At 41.6% G+C, this 16,854-nt stretch overlaps 1 protein-coding gene across 3 annotated transcripts in view; it reads right to left on the reverse strand.

The window, feature by feature from the left end:
- The window catches only part of LOC141256917 (cytosolic phospholipase A2 gamma-like), a 175,285-nt gene that overhangs the window by 135,240 nt on the left and 23,191 nt on the right, over positions 1–16,854 (reverse strand). For 2 of the 3 annotated variants that reach the window (XM_073671206.1, XM_073671205.1), the window contains exons 3-4: positions 7,240–7,354; positions 5,206–5,351 (exon numbers count right to left, since the gene is read on the reverse strand). In XM_073671206.1, the coding sequence (XP_073527307.1) occupies positions 5,206–5,351; positions 7,240–7,354 (261 nt within the window). The remainder of the gene's footprint in view (positions 1–5,205; positions 5,352–7,239; positions 7,355–16,854) is intronic. The other variant, XM_073671207.1, reaches the window with a different exon arrangement.

Raw genomic sequence — 16,854 nt, forward strand, 5'->3', positions numbered from 1 at the left:
GAAGCTGGATGTGCACATACTACAGATGGCAATGCACAACGCTGTCCTGCTATCATGATGTGCAGGCCAAATCTCTACGTTGTACCTTCAATTCCAGGAGGTAGTGATCAAGGTCCTAATATTTTGCAGTGGTGAAGGAGTGTGCCCCAGTACTTCCGGAACTGAAGGGCCTCATATTGTAGCAGGTCAACACTTCCCGGGGGAAGGTCCCTCAAAGCGGAAAAAAAGGTAAGTCACAAAAGAGGGAATACAGGAGGGGGGATACGCAAGGGCACCATTTATCAATGTGACACCTGTCCTGACAATCCTGGCCTGTGTATGAAAGAATGCTTCAGACTGTACCACACATCCATGGACTACTAAATTCATTTCTGACTTAGACAGTTGACATATGACAACCTGACGAAGACTACACAACTGACGTATGACACTACATTATAAAATTCACATACCAGGAAGCAGTAGACCAGTTCTAAAAAGGGGGCACTTGTTGGGCATTTCCACTGTTTAGGCACATCTGGAGCTCTGCAAACGCGACATGACGTCCACAGACCATTCCATTAAGTCTGCATTCCAAACGTCACACCTTCCCTTACGAGCCCTGATATGTGTCCAAACAGGAGTTTTCTCCCATATGTAGGGTATCGACGTACTCAGGAGAAATTGCACAGCAACTTTTGGGGTCCAATCTCTCCTGTTATCTTTGTGAAAATAAAAAAATTGCAGCTAAAAAATCGTTTTTGTGGAAAAAGTGATTTTTTTTCACATGTCTACGTTATAAACTTTTGTGAAACACTTGGGGGTTCAATGCTGCTCACCACACGTCTAGATAAGTTCCTTTTAAGCGGTCTGGTTTCCAAAATGAGGTCAATTGTGGGGGTTTCCACTGTTTAGGCCCATCAGGGGCTCTCCAAATGCAACATGGCGTCCGCTTTCAATTTCAGCGAGTTTTGAGTTGAAAAAGTCAAACGGTGCTCCTTCCCTTCCGAGCCCTGCAATGCGCCGACACAATGGTTTTCCCCCACATATGGGGTATCAGGGTACTCAGGAGAAATTGGACAACAACTTTAGGGTTCAATTTCTCCTGTTACCTTTGTGAAAATAAAAAAAAATTGGGTCTAAAGTAAAATTTTAATGAAAAAAAGTTAAATGTTCATTTTTTGCTTTCACATTTGATTAATTGCTGTGAAGTACGTGAGGAGTTAGTTAATAAACTTATTGAATGTGGTTTTGAACACCTTGTGGTGTGCAGATTTTAGAATGGTGTCACTTTTGGATATTTCCTGTCATATGGACCCCTCAAAGTCACTTCAAATGTGATGTGGTCCCTAAAAAACTGATTTTGTAAATTTTTTGTTGGAAAAATTAGAAATTGCTCAACTTTTAACCCTTATAACTTCCTAACAAAAATATGTTGGTTCCAAAATTGTGCTGATGTAAAGTAGACATGTGGGAAATGTTATTTATTAACTATTTTGTGTGACATATCTCTGATTAAAGAGCATGAAAATTCAAAGTTTGAAAATTGCTAAATTTTCTCCAAATTTCAGATTTTTTAAGACATAAACGCAAGTGATATCGAATAAATTTTACCACTATCCTGAAGTACAATATGTCACGAAAAAAACTGTCTCAGAATCAGTGGGATCCGTTGAAGGGTTCCAGAGTTATTACCTCATAAAGTGACACTGGTCAGAGTTGTAAAAATTGGTCTGGTCATTAAAGTGCAAACAACCTTCGGGGGTAAAGGGGTTAAAAAATTAGGGGAAAAACTCTAAAAAAATTTGGATTTGAGGGAAACATCTTAAATTCTATCACATCTCTCTATTCTTGCCCCTCAGCAAAAATTCTGACCAACAATGTTCGGTCAGATGGAATTGCACTTACCAATGGCACGAGGCAAGGTTGTCCCCTTTCTCCCACCCTTTTCGATCTCTATATAGAACCTCTGGCTGAGAAAATTCGATCAAATCCCATAATAAGTGGTATCCAGATACGTCAGAGACAATACAAAATTTCATTGTTCGCAGATGATATTCTTATAACTCTTTCAAACCCACTTAACTGAATTAGAAATCTACTGGACACAATTAAACACTTCTCCAAAATTTCATGTTACAAAATAAATTTGACTAAAACCCAAGTCCTCCACCTAAACCTTGATCCACAAATCTTGGAAACTCTTAAAATGGAGTTTGAACTGTCCTGGGAATATAATAATATCAGCTATCTTGGAATAAAACTCACCAAACCATTAACATCAATCATAGACACAAATTTAAATGATATTTACAAAACCATACAGATCGACATTATGCATATAGCTAAACTAGAAGTCTCCTGGCTTGGCAAAATTAATGCCTACAAAATGAGCCTTTTACCAAATCTCCTATACATCTTTAGATCTATCCGTTTATTAATCCCGAAGAAGTGGCTACAAAAATTTCATACACAGCTGGTCACCTTTACCTGGGCTAAAAAGAAACCTAGGGTAGCTAGGTCTGTCCTAGAAAAGAACAAAAAAGAGGTGGACTCGCCTTGCCCAACTTAACTGCCTACTACCACACCACCTTAGTCAAACTTAGTCGGAATTGGTGGGCAGAAAAAGAAAAGCCGACCTGGATAGCCCTAGAAGAACCTTTGAAACCCAGTGGCAGGCTTAGCCTAATCACCCTCTCCTACTTATGCGACAAAACTAAGAGACTTCCAGAAGAAATCACAGTTAAATCTGCAATTCTCTCTTGGAGATTACTACTAAAACTATCTCTCAAAAGCTACCCCATGGTTTCTCCAACCTGGATAGTTGTAGATATTCTTGAACTGTTATCCTCAAGAATCAAACTAGATTCATGGAAGAAGTTAGGCATTAAATTTATCTCAGATATAATGGATGACAAGAAACAACTCATACCTTTTCAATCTCTTAGAGATAAATTCAAACTCAACATTCTAGAAGAAAAGACATGGAAGAAGATTCAAAACATCCTCAACTCTCACAACCTAAACTTTTTTCTCCCTCAAAATCTAGCTCAGATGTTCAAATACCCACAAACTCCCCTTTTCTGGAAAACTGGTCACATATATCAGAACTTCAACCAAGACACTCACTTTTCACATACAACAAATATAGAAGCATGGAAAAAAGAACTAAGTATAGAAATAATGACAGATCTTCTGCACAAAGTCTTCGAATCTATCTATACTGACATTCCCTGCTCATCCTTTGTAGAAACCCACTACAAAATCTACACACGCTGGTATTTTACTCCGCTTAAACTTCATAAAATTCAGAACACTAACTCCCCCCTTTGCTGGAGGAATTGTAATGCTACTGGCAGTATCACTCACATCTTTTGGAGCTGTAAGGCTATGTGCCCACGATGCAGAAATGCTCAGGATTTTTTCCTGAGCGTTTTTGCATCTCCCTGGCAGAAAAAAACGCATGCGGATTGTACATGCATTTTCCTGCCAGGGACATGCGGAAGTGAAGCGTTCTTCACTTGCATTTCCGCATGCGGGTTGACAAGCTCTTTCCAAGTGATTTTAGCATCACTTGGCAGTGCTTGTCAACTTGGTCACACTATATAAATCCATGCAAACGGCATGGATTTATATACTGTGACCGAAAGAATGGTAAAAAATAAAAAAATAAATATATACTTACCTTCTGATGGCCCCCGCAGTCTTGCTTCCCTCCGTCCTGGCTGCCGGCAGCGGTACACTGAAGGACCTGCCAACGTCAGCGTCGCGTGACCCGTCACATGATTATGACGTCAGTGCAGGTCCTTCAGTCCATCGCTAGCTGTCGGCATGAAAGGACGAGTGCAGCGGGGGCCGTCAGAAGGTAAATATGATCTTTATTTTTTATTTTATTATTTTTTTCACAGTTTCTATGGTACCCGGGTCCGGAGGAGAGTCTCCTCTCCTCTAGACCTGGGTACCAGACGCACATTGGAACGCATGGAATGCGCATCTACATATGTAGTGATGCGTAATCCATGCGTTCTAATGCAAGTCAATGGCAGCGAAAATGCCGCACTTCCGCAAAATAATTGGAAGTGCTGCATTTTTTTCCGCAATAATAATCCGCAGCGGAAATTTCCGCAGCATGTGCACAGCACATGCGGATTATCATTGGGGAACATGGCAGGCCTTCTACCATGCGGTTTTTAAGCATTTCTGCAGCGTTTTTGCCGCTGCGGAAACGCTTAAAAAACGCATCTTGGGTACACAGCCTAAAGCTCTCAAATCATACTGGTCTGGAATTGAATCCTTAATTAACAACATCACAGGTTTAAACATACATCTTTCACCAGAACTGGTGCTCCTCCTTTTGGGCCTTGAAACCCTCCCATGCAGATACAGACCTATCATCACTCATATACTCCTTATAGCAAAAAGCAATATTGCCGCCCTTTGGAAAGACCCTCTTCCCCCAACTGTGGAAAAAACTATAGAAAAATTAGCATGCCACAACACGTATAAATATACATACGCCCTTAGAAACAATCTTTTAAAAAAATACTTCAGAAAATGGGAGGTTTGGAACTCTATTATGATTCCAAAACATTCACCGCAGAGACCTTAGCGCTGTTTAAGACTATATTAGTCTTCTCAATCTAACTTGACTCATCATCCTCATTCATCTAATTGTATCTAATTTACAGGATAGTCATAGCGGGCATATCGTGTCTTAATATCACCATCCGATATTCCCTTCCCCCTTGTTTTCCTGAAACATTTCTGTGTACTTCCAAATATGTAAATAGTTATCTTTGTATACCTTGGCAACTTATGTTATGAACGAATCAACCAAGTTACCCGTCTATAAAATGCACCTATAAAATATATCTTACGTATCTAAAGCTATGAATCATATCACCAACCCAATTATTTCAGGTTTACGACGGTATTCATCTTGTTTATTTGTATACCTCTATTTCACTATATATGTACTGTTTGTATGAAATCTATATATATATATTTTTTTTTTTTCTTTTTACTTGAAAATTTAATAAAAAAATATTTGAATACAAAAATTAGGGGAAAAATTGCATGCACAAATTGACTCTAAACAACAAACAAAGCATATTAAAACACCATGAAAAATGCATGTCAATACACAGATAAAAGTGTGTAAAAGAACACTAACTTTTTGTGTGAAAAAAAAAAAAGTAGTATCAGTTCAATGGAACACGTATTTACCAGGTCGATCCAGACGTGCCGCAAATGTATGTTATAGTATCTAGAACATCTTCTTTGGCTAATTCAGCAAGAACACCAAGAAATGCAACCATGGCACGAAGTCCACCACCAGATCCCAAAATGGCAATTACAGGAGGCTCTTCATTCTAAGTCAAAAACAGTTTTTTTTTAAACAAGTGTCACAAAAACGGGATTTTTTTTTCTAATACAAATACTGTGCTGTGTGTAGTATACATATATATATATATATATATATATATATATATATATATATACATACAGTACAGACCAAAAGTTTGGACACACCTTCTCATTTAAAGTTTTTCTGTATTTTCATGACTATGAAAATTGTACATTCACACTGAAGGCATCAAAACTACGAATTAACACATGTGGAATTATATACTTAACAAAAAAGTGTGAAACAACTGAAAATATGTCTTATATTCTAGGTTCTTCAAAGTAGCCACCTTTTGCTTTGATGACTGCTTTGAACACTCTTGGCATTCTCTTGATGAGCTTCAAGACGTAGTCACCGGAAATGGTCTTCCAACATTCTTGAAGGAGTTCCCAGAGATGCTTAGCACTTGTTGGCCCTTTTGTGTGCACTCTGCGGTCCAGCTCACCCCAAACCATCTCGATTGGGTTCAGGTCTGGTGACTGTGGAGGCCAGGTCATCTGTCATAGCACCTCATCACTCTCCCTCTTGGTCAAATAGCCCTTACACAGCCTGGAGGTGTGTTTGGGGTCATTGTCCTGTTGAAAAATAAATGATGGTCCAACTAAACGCAACCCGGATGGAATAGCATGCCGCTGCAAGATGCTGTGGTAGCCATGCTGGTTCAGTATGCCTTCAATTTTGAATAAATTCCCAACAGTGTCACCAGCAAAGCACCCCCACACCATCACAACTCCTCCTCCATGCTTTACGGTGGGAACCTGGCATCCGTTCACATTTTCTGCGTCGCACAAAGACACGGTGGTTGAAACCAAAGATCTCAAATTTGGACTCATCATTCCAAAGCACAGATTTCCACTGGTCTAATGTCCATTCCTTGTGTTCTTTAGCCCAAACAAGTCTTTTCTGCTTGTTGCCTGTCCTTAGCAGTGGTTTCCTAGCAGCTATTTTACCATAAAGGCCTGCTGCACAAAGTCTCCTCTTAACAGTTGTTGAAGAGATGTGTCTGCTGCTAGAACTCTGTGTGGCATTGACCTGGTCTCTAATCTGAGCTGCTGTTAACCTGCGATTTCTGAGGCTGGTGACTCGGATAAACTTATCCTCAGAAGCAGAGGTGACTCTTGGTCTTCCTTTCCTGGGGCGGTCCTCATGTGAGCTAGTTTCTTTGCAGCGCTTGATGGTTTTTGCAACTGCACCTGGGGACACTTTCAAAGTTTGCCCAATTTTTCGGACTGATTGACCTTCATTTCTTAAAGTAATGATGGCCACTCGTTTTTCTTTACTTAGCTGCTTTTTTCTTGCCAGAATACAAATTCTAACAGTCTATTCAGTAGGACTATCAGCTGTGTATCCACCAGACTTCTGCACAACACAACTGATGGTCCCAACCCCATTTATAAGGCAAGAAATCCCACTTAGCAAACCTGACAGGGCACACCTGTGAAGTGTAAACCATTTCCGGTGACTACCTCTTGAAGCTCATCAAGAGAATGCCAAGAGTGTGCAAAGCAGTCATCAAAGCAAAAGGTGGCTACTTTGAAGAACCTAGAATATAAGACATATTTTCAGTTGTTTCACACTTTTTTGTTAACTATATAATTCCACGTGTTAATTCATAGTTTTGATGCCTTCAGTGTGAATGTACAATTTTCAAAGTCATAAAAATACAGAAAAATCTTTAAATGAGAAGGTGTGTCCAAACTTTTGGTCTGTACTGTATATATATATATATACACAATATACATATATATATATTAGTGTGATATGTTGGTTTATGATATTAATTGTTGATTCTTGATGTAAATGAAAGGGTCAGTTTTCATGATAGATGTGATTCGTGTTCAAGGCATATTTACCTTCTGTACATTTACATTTAGCTTTCGAAGGGCTTCCCACACTTTTTTATGCCTAGATTTAAGAGATGCTGCTTCCCTTTTTGACCGTGTAAGAGCATCAGGACCTTGTGTCATGCTAGCAATAAGAATAAGGAAAATATAAGTTGTTAACTAATGGAGACTTCAGCATTGCCTTATTCAATTATACCACATAATATATATCAATATTAATTTTACTTTTAATTACAGAAACTCAAAGAAAAATTCTCATGTAAAAAAATGCTATTAACCTGCATATATGGGGTTAATCTGCAGATTAATAGCATCCTGAAGCTACCCGGCTCATGTGAACCTACCGTTAGACATAGGTCTGCGGAGGAGCTGTAGACACAAAATAGGAGATTTTTAATCCCCTTCCCAATGTAGGACGTATTAGTACATGCCACAATGGAACCACATATTATACTGTAATTTCCCTCTGGATCAATAAAGTGTATCACAGCAGCAGAACACAGACATGAGTTACAACTTAACAGCAGCATTTTGCAGGTATAATCTCATACATTCCTATTCATGACCAGTCAGTACGATATACAATTAAAACGACCATAATACACCAGTCACTTGGAGAATTTTACACTTCGGTAGTTGTTGTACATTCCCATAGCAGTCCGCACGAACAATTTCCTGTATCTTCCCTTCTTTATTAAAAAAGAAAAACTGAAATATCACAAATATCACATGGTCATAAGTATTCAGACCCTTTGCTCAGACACTCATATTTAAGTCACATGCTGCCCATTTCCTTGTGATCCTCCTTGAGATGGTTTTACTCCTTCATTGGAGTCTAGCTGTGTTTACTTAAATTGATAGGACTTGATTTGGAAAGGCACACACCTGTCTATATAAGACCTCACAGCTCATAGTGCATGTCAGATCAAATGAGAATCGTGAGCTAAAAGGAACTGCCCAAGGAGCTCAGAGACAGAATTGTGGCAAGGCACAGATCTGGCCAAGGTTACAAAAGAATTTCTGCATTACTCAAGGTTCCTAAGAGCATAGTGGCCTTCAGAATCCTTAAATGGAAGAAGTTTGGGACCACCAGAAGTCTTCCTAGACCTGGCTGTCCAGCCAAACTGAGCAATCGTGGGAGAAGAGCCTTGGTGAGAGATGTAAAGAAGAACCCCAAGATCACTGTGGCTGAGCTCCAGAGATGCAGTAGGGAGATGGGAGAAAGTTCCACAAAGTCAGCTGTCATTGCAGCCCTCCACCATTCGGGCCTTTATGGCAGAGTGGCCTGACGGAAGCCTCTCCTCAGTGCAAGACATATGAAAGCCGGCATAGAGTTTGCACAAAAACACATGAAGGACTACCAGACTATGAGAAATAAGATTCTCTGGTCTGATGAGACGAAGATAGAACTTTTTGGTGATAATGCCCAATACAATCCCAACAGTGAAACATGGTGGTGGCAGCATCATGCTATGGGGTGTTTTTCAGCTGCAGGAACAGGACGACTGGTTGCAATTGAAGGAAACATGAATGCGGCCAAGTACAGAGATATCCTGGATGAAAACTTTTTTCAGAGTGCTCTGGACCTCAGATTTGGCTTAAGGTTCACCTTCCAACAAGACAATGACCCTACGCACACAGCTAAAATAACAAAGGAGTGGCTTCAGAACAACTCTGTGACTATTCTTGACTGGCCCAGCCAGAGCCTTGAGCTAAACCCAATTGAGCATCTCTGGAGAGACCTGAAAATGGCTGTCCAACAACGTTCACCATCCAACCTGACGGAACTGGAGAGGATCTGCAAGGAAGAATGGCAGAGGATCCCCAAATCCAGGTGTGAAAAACTTGTTGCATCATTCCCAAGAAAACTCATGGCTGTACTAGCTCAAATGGGTGCTTCTAATCAATACTGAGCAAAGGGTCTGAATACTTATGACCATGTGATATTTCAGTTTTTCTTTGCAAAAAATTCTACATTTCTGTTTTTTTTCAGTCAAGATGGGGTTCAGAGTGTACTTTAATGAGAAAAAAAAATGAACTTTTTAGAATTTACCAAATGGCTGTAATGAAACAAAGAGTGAAAAATGTAAAGGGGTCTGTATACTTTCCGTACCCACTGTACATCTATGTCTTTCTAATAGATAGGCATAGATGTATATACCCAGCTTCAGTGCGGTGCTCGTCTCAGATCATTCTTAAATTGAATCAAATGAGCTCATTAAAGGGACCCGAGCACGCGAGCACCATACAATACTTGCCACTGCTCGTTACTCGATCGGGCACCCCAATGCTCTGACGAGTACCAAGAATGCTCTCCCATCACTTATTATTAGCATCAGACAACTGCACACTACTTCCCCAGCATATGATTGCGAAAAAGATGGCACTTGCCACTACGGACTGGTAGAACATTTCTTACATTTTGCTGCAAACATTGAACCACCTTAGTTTCCGTAAGAAGTACAGTTTGCTCATCCCCTTCTTGTAAACCTTCTCCATATGGCACCTCCAGTCCAGTTTGCTGTACAAGTGGACCCCCCAAATATTTGTAACTCTCAACCTGCTCCACTTCCTGACCAGCAATAGTGCAGGTGAACAGTCCATCTTTCTCCTGCTATAGTTCACCACCAGCTCCTTTGTTTTCTTTGTTTAGTTGTAAATAGTGAGCCTGGCACCAGTCTGCCAAATCTGACACCACTCTCCTATATTCCTCCTCACCCCGGGCCTCCTCTAATGCATGCGACTACCAAGGAATCATATGAAAATTTTTGGAGGTGGCAAAAATCAGATTTATACTGAAAATCTGCTGTATACAATGGGAAAAAAAAGGCCGACGGCACCATTCCCTGAGGGGCACCTACACTGTTCAATAATCTGCCATTCACAACCGCTACCATGTGTACAGTCATGGCCAAAAGTATTGAGAATGAGACAAATAGTAATTTTTCCAAAGTTTACTGCTTCATTTTTTGTAATGGCAATTTGCATATACTCCTGAATGTCAAAGAGTGATCAGCTTAACAGCAATTACTGTACTTGCAAAGTCAATATTTGCCCAGAAAATGAACTTTAACCCCCAAAACACATTTCAACATCATTGCAGTCCTGCCTTAAAAGGAGCAGCTAACATCGTTTTAGTGATTGATCCATTAACACAGGTGTGGGTGTTGATGAGGACAGGGCTGGCGATCAATCAGTCATGATTAAGTAAGAATGACATCACTGGACACTTTAAAAGGAGGCTGGTTCTTGGTATCATTGTTTCTCTTCAGTTAACCATGGTTATCTCTAAAGAAACACGTGCAGCCATCATTGCACTGCACAAAAATGGCCTAACAGGGAAGAGTATCGCAGCTACAAAGATTGCACCTCAGTCAACAATCTATCACATCATCAAGAACTTCAAGGAGAGAGCTTCCATTGTTGTCAAAAAGGCTCCAGGGCGCCCAAGAAAGACCAGCAAGCGCCAGGACCGTATCTTAAAACTGTTTCAGCTGCGGGATCGGACTACCAGCAGTGCCGAGCTTGCTCAGGAATGGCAGCAGGCTGGTGTGAGTGCTTCTGCACGCACTGTGAGGCGGAGACTCTTTGAGCAAGGTCTGGTTTCAAGGAGGGCAGCAAAGAAGCCACTTCTCTCCAGAAAAAACATCAGGGACCGACTGATATTCTGCAAAAGGTACAGGGAGTGGACTGCTGAGGACCGGGGCAAAGTCATTTTCTCTGATGAATCCCCTTTTCGATTGTTTGGGACATCTGGAAAACAGCTTATTCGGAGAAGAAGAGGTGAGCGCTACCACCAGTCTTGTCTCATGCCAACTGTAAAGCATCCTGAAACCATTCATGTGTGGGGTTGCTTCTCAGCCAAGGGAATCGGCTCACTCACAGTCTTGCCTAAAAACACAGCCATGAATAAAGAATGGTACCAGAATGTCCTCCAAGAGCAACTTCTCCCAACCGTCCAAGAGCAGTTTGGCGCCCAACAATGCCTTTTCCAGCATGATGGAGCACCTTGCCATAAAGCAAAGGTGATAACTAAATGGCTCATGGAACAAAACATAGAGATTTTGGGTCCATGGCCTGGAAACTCCCCAGATCTTAATCCCATTGAGAACTTGTGGTCAATCATCAAGAGACGGGTGGACAAACAAAAACCAACAAATTCTGGCAAAATACAAGCATTGATTATGCAAGAATGGACTGCTATCAGTCAGGATTTGGTCCAAAAGTTGATTGAGAGCATGCCAGGGAGAATTACAGAGGTCTTGAAGAAGAAGGGGCAACACTGCAAATATTGACTTGCTGCATTAACTCATTCTAACTGTCAATATAACCTATTGGTACTCATAATATGATTGCAATTATATTACTGTATGTGATATAAACATCAGACAAACACTAATAAAAACCAGAGGCCAGCAGATCATGTGAAAATATAATTTTGGTGTCATTCTCAAAACTTTTGGCCATGACTGTATAAACTGTGGCCTGTCTGACAGGTAGTCCATTATCCAATTTCTCATCCCCTCATTCACATTCATATCAATCATGTTTTTGCATAGTAAGAGTGGCTGTAAGGTATTGAACGCACTGGAGAATTCAAAGAACATTGCGCATACAGTGGTTCCATCATTGTTCAAAAATGAATGTACTGTATGTAACAGAGACATAACAGCATCATCCATCCCCAATCTATGCTGGTAAGCAAACTGTAGGGGGTCAGCAAAAGCCCTCACCCTCAGACTCAAGTAAGCAAGCACTAATCTTTCTAAGAAAGCCATACAATGCGATGTTAAGGCTACAGGGTGATAGTCATTTAGGAATTCTGGGAAAGTAATCTTGGGAACCGGAACGAGGCAGGAAGTCTTCCATAACACTGGTACCCTCTGTGATGGTAGGCTCAAGTTAAACAGGTACTGAAAGACAGAACACAGCTGGTTTGCACACACTTGAAGACACGTGGACTGAGACCGCCCGGCCCCCCTGCTTTGCCTATGTTTAGATTCTGAAATCAGTCTGTTCATCCCCCAATATCAATGTTGCTTATCGTTTCCTAGATCCATCCCCCCCTCCTTGTTGGTTCTGCGCATACATTGCTAAATCTGTTGAAAAACTCATTCATTTCATTAGCCCTGTCCAGTCCCCCATCCTCCTGATCTGATCTCACCTTAAACTCAGTTTTAAGTTTTATTCCCAACCACACCTCCCTGTGGTTATTATGTGACAATTTATTTTCTAGTTTTATTCTGAAAGCCTCCCGAGCATCTTTTATTCTGTTCTTCAAGTCTCGTTATATCATTTTAATTTTTTTTTGTTCCTCATTTTAAATGCCAGTTTTTTTCCTGTCTAGTAAGTGTTTTAATTCTTTGTTATCCAGGGCTGGTTATTTGCAAAACACCTAATCTCCTTTACAGGCACCAGCATATCAGTAAAAAAGTTAATGTAATCAGAAATTCTACCAACCATCTTATCTACATCAGCTTCATTGGCATCCTCTCCCCCAGTTCCACACAACAAGTCCCAGTCTGTAAGATCAAAGCATTCTTGTAAGGCCTTCTTGGCTCAGGAGACCAACTTCTGCTTTCTTTTAATTGTAGCAGGTTGTTTGCTAATAGCTGGTTGATAAGCTCAGATCAGCTGGTGACAACAGTATAAGATTGTGGTTGAATTTCCCCAAGGGGGCAGGGCAGATGGTGAATAACCATTCTTAACATTATCATAGAGGAGATCAAATATAATGTTGTCATGTGTAGTACATTTCACATATTGATTGAACTTTGTATGAATCTGGCTCAGATTCTGACTCTGTGTTATGCTGGCGTGTCCTTTAATAAAATAAAATAAAGCTTAAAGGACACGTCGGGATCCACCGGACTGCAGAGGAGCTGCAGCAGCTGAGTCCCAGAGGAATGTTCAGCTAAACACAGAGAAAGAAATGAACTAGTGTGTTAAGTGCACACACAAGTAGTAACTAAACAAGGTACAATGCTGGGAGTTACCAACACTCCAGAAACGAAACTAATAAACTTCAGCACTGCAAGACTCTGCTGTGCAGGGCAGGAAGGATTTGGCAGCATGAAACGCCTGAGCACTAGATGGCGGCGTATAGAGCTGTAGATAGTTGCAGGCCAGGAAAGGCCAGGAACCTAAGTTCCTAAAGAGGAGAATCTCTGCAGCACCCAACACATGGGTGTAAAAGCGGCAGTGTGACCACACATACAATGGCGGACCCTGGAATGCTGGATCGGTAGCGAGGACGCCTCCGTGGCGTGGACACCAACCGGTGAACAGACACGGTAGAGCGTGCTGCTCACACCATTCCCCTAGCCCTAATTGATGGCTAGGATGACTAGGGAGCACACAGCAGGAACCCTTGACAACGACTCTCACACACTTCATTTACTGCCAGAGACCTCACCCCAGGTTAGAAAGAGATAGACTAGGCACCGGGGCGGAGCCCACGGAGCCCTTAAATACACTAGAGACACCCCCAGCCCCCCAAGACAACCAACCACGCTGTGCCAGACAGCAGGGGGTGTGGCTTAGCGGCACATGACTGCAAGGGGCGTGGCTTGGCAGCACATGACTGCAAGAGGGAGTGGCTTAGCGGCACATGAGCAGAAATGCAGAAACCACACTTAGAATCCCTACAACGGAACCTAAATGCTGACAATTACTGACCAGCAGGAAAGGGCCTGGCCGGACGCCGCGAGAACACCCTTCTCCTGCGTACCGGCCTAACACTCTGCCTGATACGCAGCAGATGTCGGCTCTGTTACACAGCCAGCAGATGCCTGTACAGTGACGAGAGCTAGCTCCGATCGCAAAGTGGCATTTCATTGTCCAAGTTGCTCACATAGCTCTCTTTATCCTCCCTGCAATTAAAAATTGGCAACAGGATCATACCGTTCATAGCAGCAGATCAAATGGCAGTTAAGGCCCATGAGTTGATGGGGGGCAGTGCTGCTTAGCATTAGGCCCTCCCCCACCCATGTCATGGTTTCAGCGGAATCTACATTGTTAAGATCCTCCTTGATCCACATTCAGCCTATGCTGGGGGGATAGAGAATTAGAAATCTTTCTATTTACGTTTCGGGGTTACAGTTGTCAAGTCAACAGGGGGCCTGCTGATGAGCCCAGTTGCTGACATCTTTGTCCTCCTGTGAAGACTAACATTTGGATGAGCTTAACAAACAGATGTAATTTTCACTATTCCATGAAGTACTACAGTATTGAGGCATATAGAACATGTTCAAGTCCAATAAGGAGACAAAAAAAATAATGTAGATCCAGCAAAAATATTAAACTTAACCTTTATCGGTCCCTTATAAAAAACACAATGGAAAGGTCATAACAGTAATAGTAGCCAAGACTATACTAGTCAAAACCACCATTCAAGGGTCAGACTGCAGACATCAAAGTCAACTAAACTATAAACGGGACTGCTTGCTAGCTCAGGTCACAAATTATCAATCATAAGTATTAAAGATTAACACTCAATCACTGCACTAAGGAAATAAAGCGATTTGATCTCAGAAAAATTCTTCAACCAAAAGAGGGATTCATGGGGGCGTGGTGATGTAGTGGAGCCGAGAAGACGCACATGGACTGAGCTCCCGGACCTCCTGACCTCCATCTGTCAAATATATCAGACAGCAGGGACTTAACCCTCCCGTATTTCAGCTCCCTGAGTTGGGGGAGACACCAGGCTGCAGAGGGAGTGCAGTAGAGCAATTCCAGTTGGGCTGGATTCACAAGTGCCCAGTGAGAGGTAAACTCTGCAGGAGACGGCGGCCATCTTCAGAAGTGCAACACAGAGGAATTCACTCTCTTAACGGTCAGTTAGACAGCACCCAGACCCTCAGAAAAGTAAGGCTGGGAGAGAGCTGAGGTGTGAGCTCTGAAATATGAGTCCCACAGACCTCCATTAACTACTAAAATACGTTAGTGCCAAGTACCTCACAGTCTTATCAGGAGCTACAGCAATAAGTGACATAGCAAGCTGCTATGGATGCAGTATTCAACAGATAAAGTACAGACCAAAAGTTTGGACACACCTTCTCATTTAAAGGTTTTTCTGTATTTTCATGACTATGAAAATTGTACATTCACACTGAAGGCATCAAAACTATGAATTAACACACGTGGAATTATATACTTAACAAAAAAGTGTGAAACAATTGAAAATATGTCTTATAATATATCTTATATTCTAGAATCTTCAAAGTAGCCACCTTTTGCTTTGATGACTGCTTTGCACACTCTTGGCATTTTCTTGATGAGCTTCAAGAGGTAGTCACTGGAAATGGTCTTCCAACAATCTTGAAGGAGTTCCCAGAGATGCTTAGCACTTGTTGGCCCTTTTGCCTTCACTCTGCGGTCCAGCTCACCCCAAACCATCTCGATTGGGTTCAGGTCTAGTGACTGTGGAGGCCAGGTCATCTGGCGTAGCACCCCATCACTCCTCTGCCTGGAGGTGTGTTTGGGGTCATTGTCCTGTTGAAAAATAAATGATGGTCCAACTAAACGCAAACTGGATGGAATAGCATGTCGCTGCAAGATGCTGTGGTAGCCATGCTGGTTCAGTATGCCTTCAATTTTGAATAAATCCCCAACAGTGTCACCAGCAAAGCTCCCCCACACCATCACACCTCCTCCTCCATGCTTCACGGTGGGAACCAGGCATGTAGAGTCCATCCGTTGACCTTTTCTGCGTCGCACAAAGACACGGTGGTTGGAACCAAAGATCTCAAATTTGGACTCATCAGGCGAAAGCACAGATTTCCACTGGTCTAATGTCCATTCCTTGTATTCTTTAGCCCAAACAAGTCTCTTCTGCTTGTTGCCTGTCCTTAGCAGTGGTTTCCTAGCAGCTATTTTACCATGAAGGCCTGTAGAGATGTGTCTTCTGCTAGAACTCTGTGGGGCATTGACCTGGTCTCTAATCTGAGCTGCTGTTAACCTGCGATTTCTGAGGCTGGTGACTCGGATAAACTTATCCTCAGAAGCAAAGGTGACTCTTGGTCTTCCTTTCCTAGGGCGGTCCTCATGTGAGCCAGTTTCTTTGTAGCGCTTGATGGTTTTTGCAACTGCACTTGGGGACACTTTCAAAGTTTGCCCAATTTTTCGTACTGACTGACCTTCATTTCTTAAAGTAATGATGGCCACTCGTTTTTCTTTACTTAGCTGCTTTTTTCTTGCCATAATACAAATTCTAGCAGTCTATTCAGTAGGACTATCAGCTGTGCCGATGACATGGTGATTTTCATGGATAAAGTAGAAGAAACATTACCTAAATTGATTGTGACTATAGATATCTTCTGTAAATACACAGAACTATATATAAACTGGGAAAAGTCTGCACTGATGCCTCTTTCTCATGGGCCGACAGATCACCTGGAAATATTATCCCCACTATCCATTGCATCTAACTTTGAGTACTTGGGAATCAATATATCCAAACACAGTAAATATGACCTACAATTAAATATTTTTCCATTACTAGAATACATTAAACTTAAATTTGCCCTATGGTGTAAATTACCACTATCTGTATCTGGTCGTCAAGATGATTCAACTTCCAAAGCTTTGATATTTTCTTCAACACAGTGCAGTACAAATTCCTAA

This window comes from Phyllobates terribilis, unplaced genomic scaffold (assembly GCF_046119375.1).
Source record: "Phyllobates terribilis strain yellow unplaced genomic scaffold, ASM4611937v1 Scaffold_1__5_contigs__length_1240528914, whole genome shotgun sequence".
In the NCBI taxonomy this organism is placed as follows: Eukaryota; Metazoa; Chordata; class Amphibia; order Anura; family Dendrobatidae; genus Phyllobates; species Phyllobates terribilis.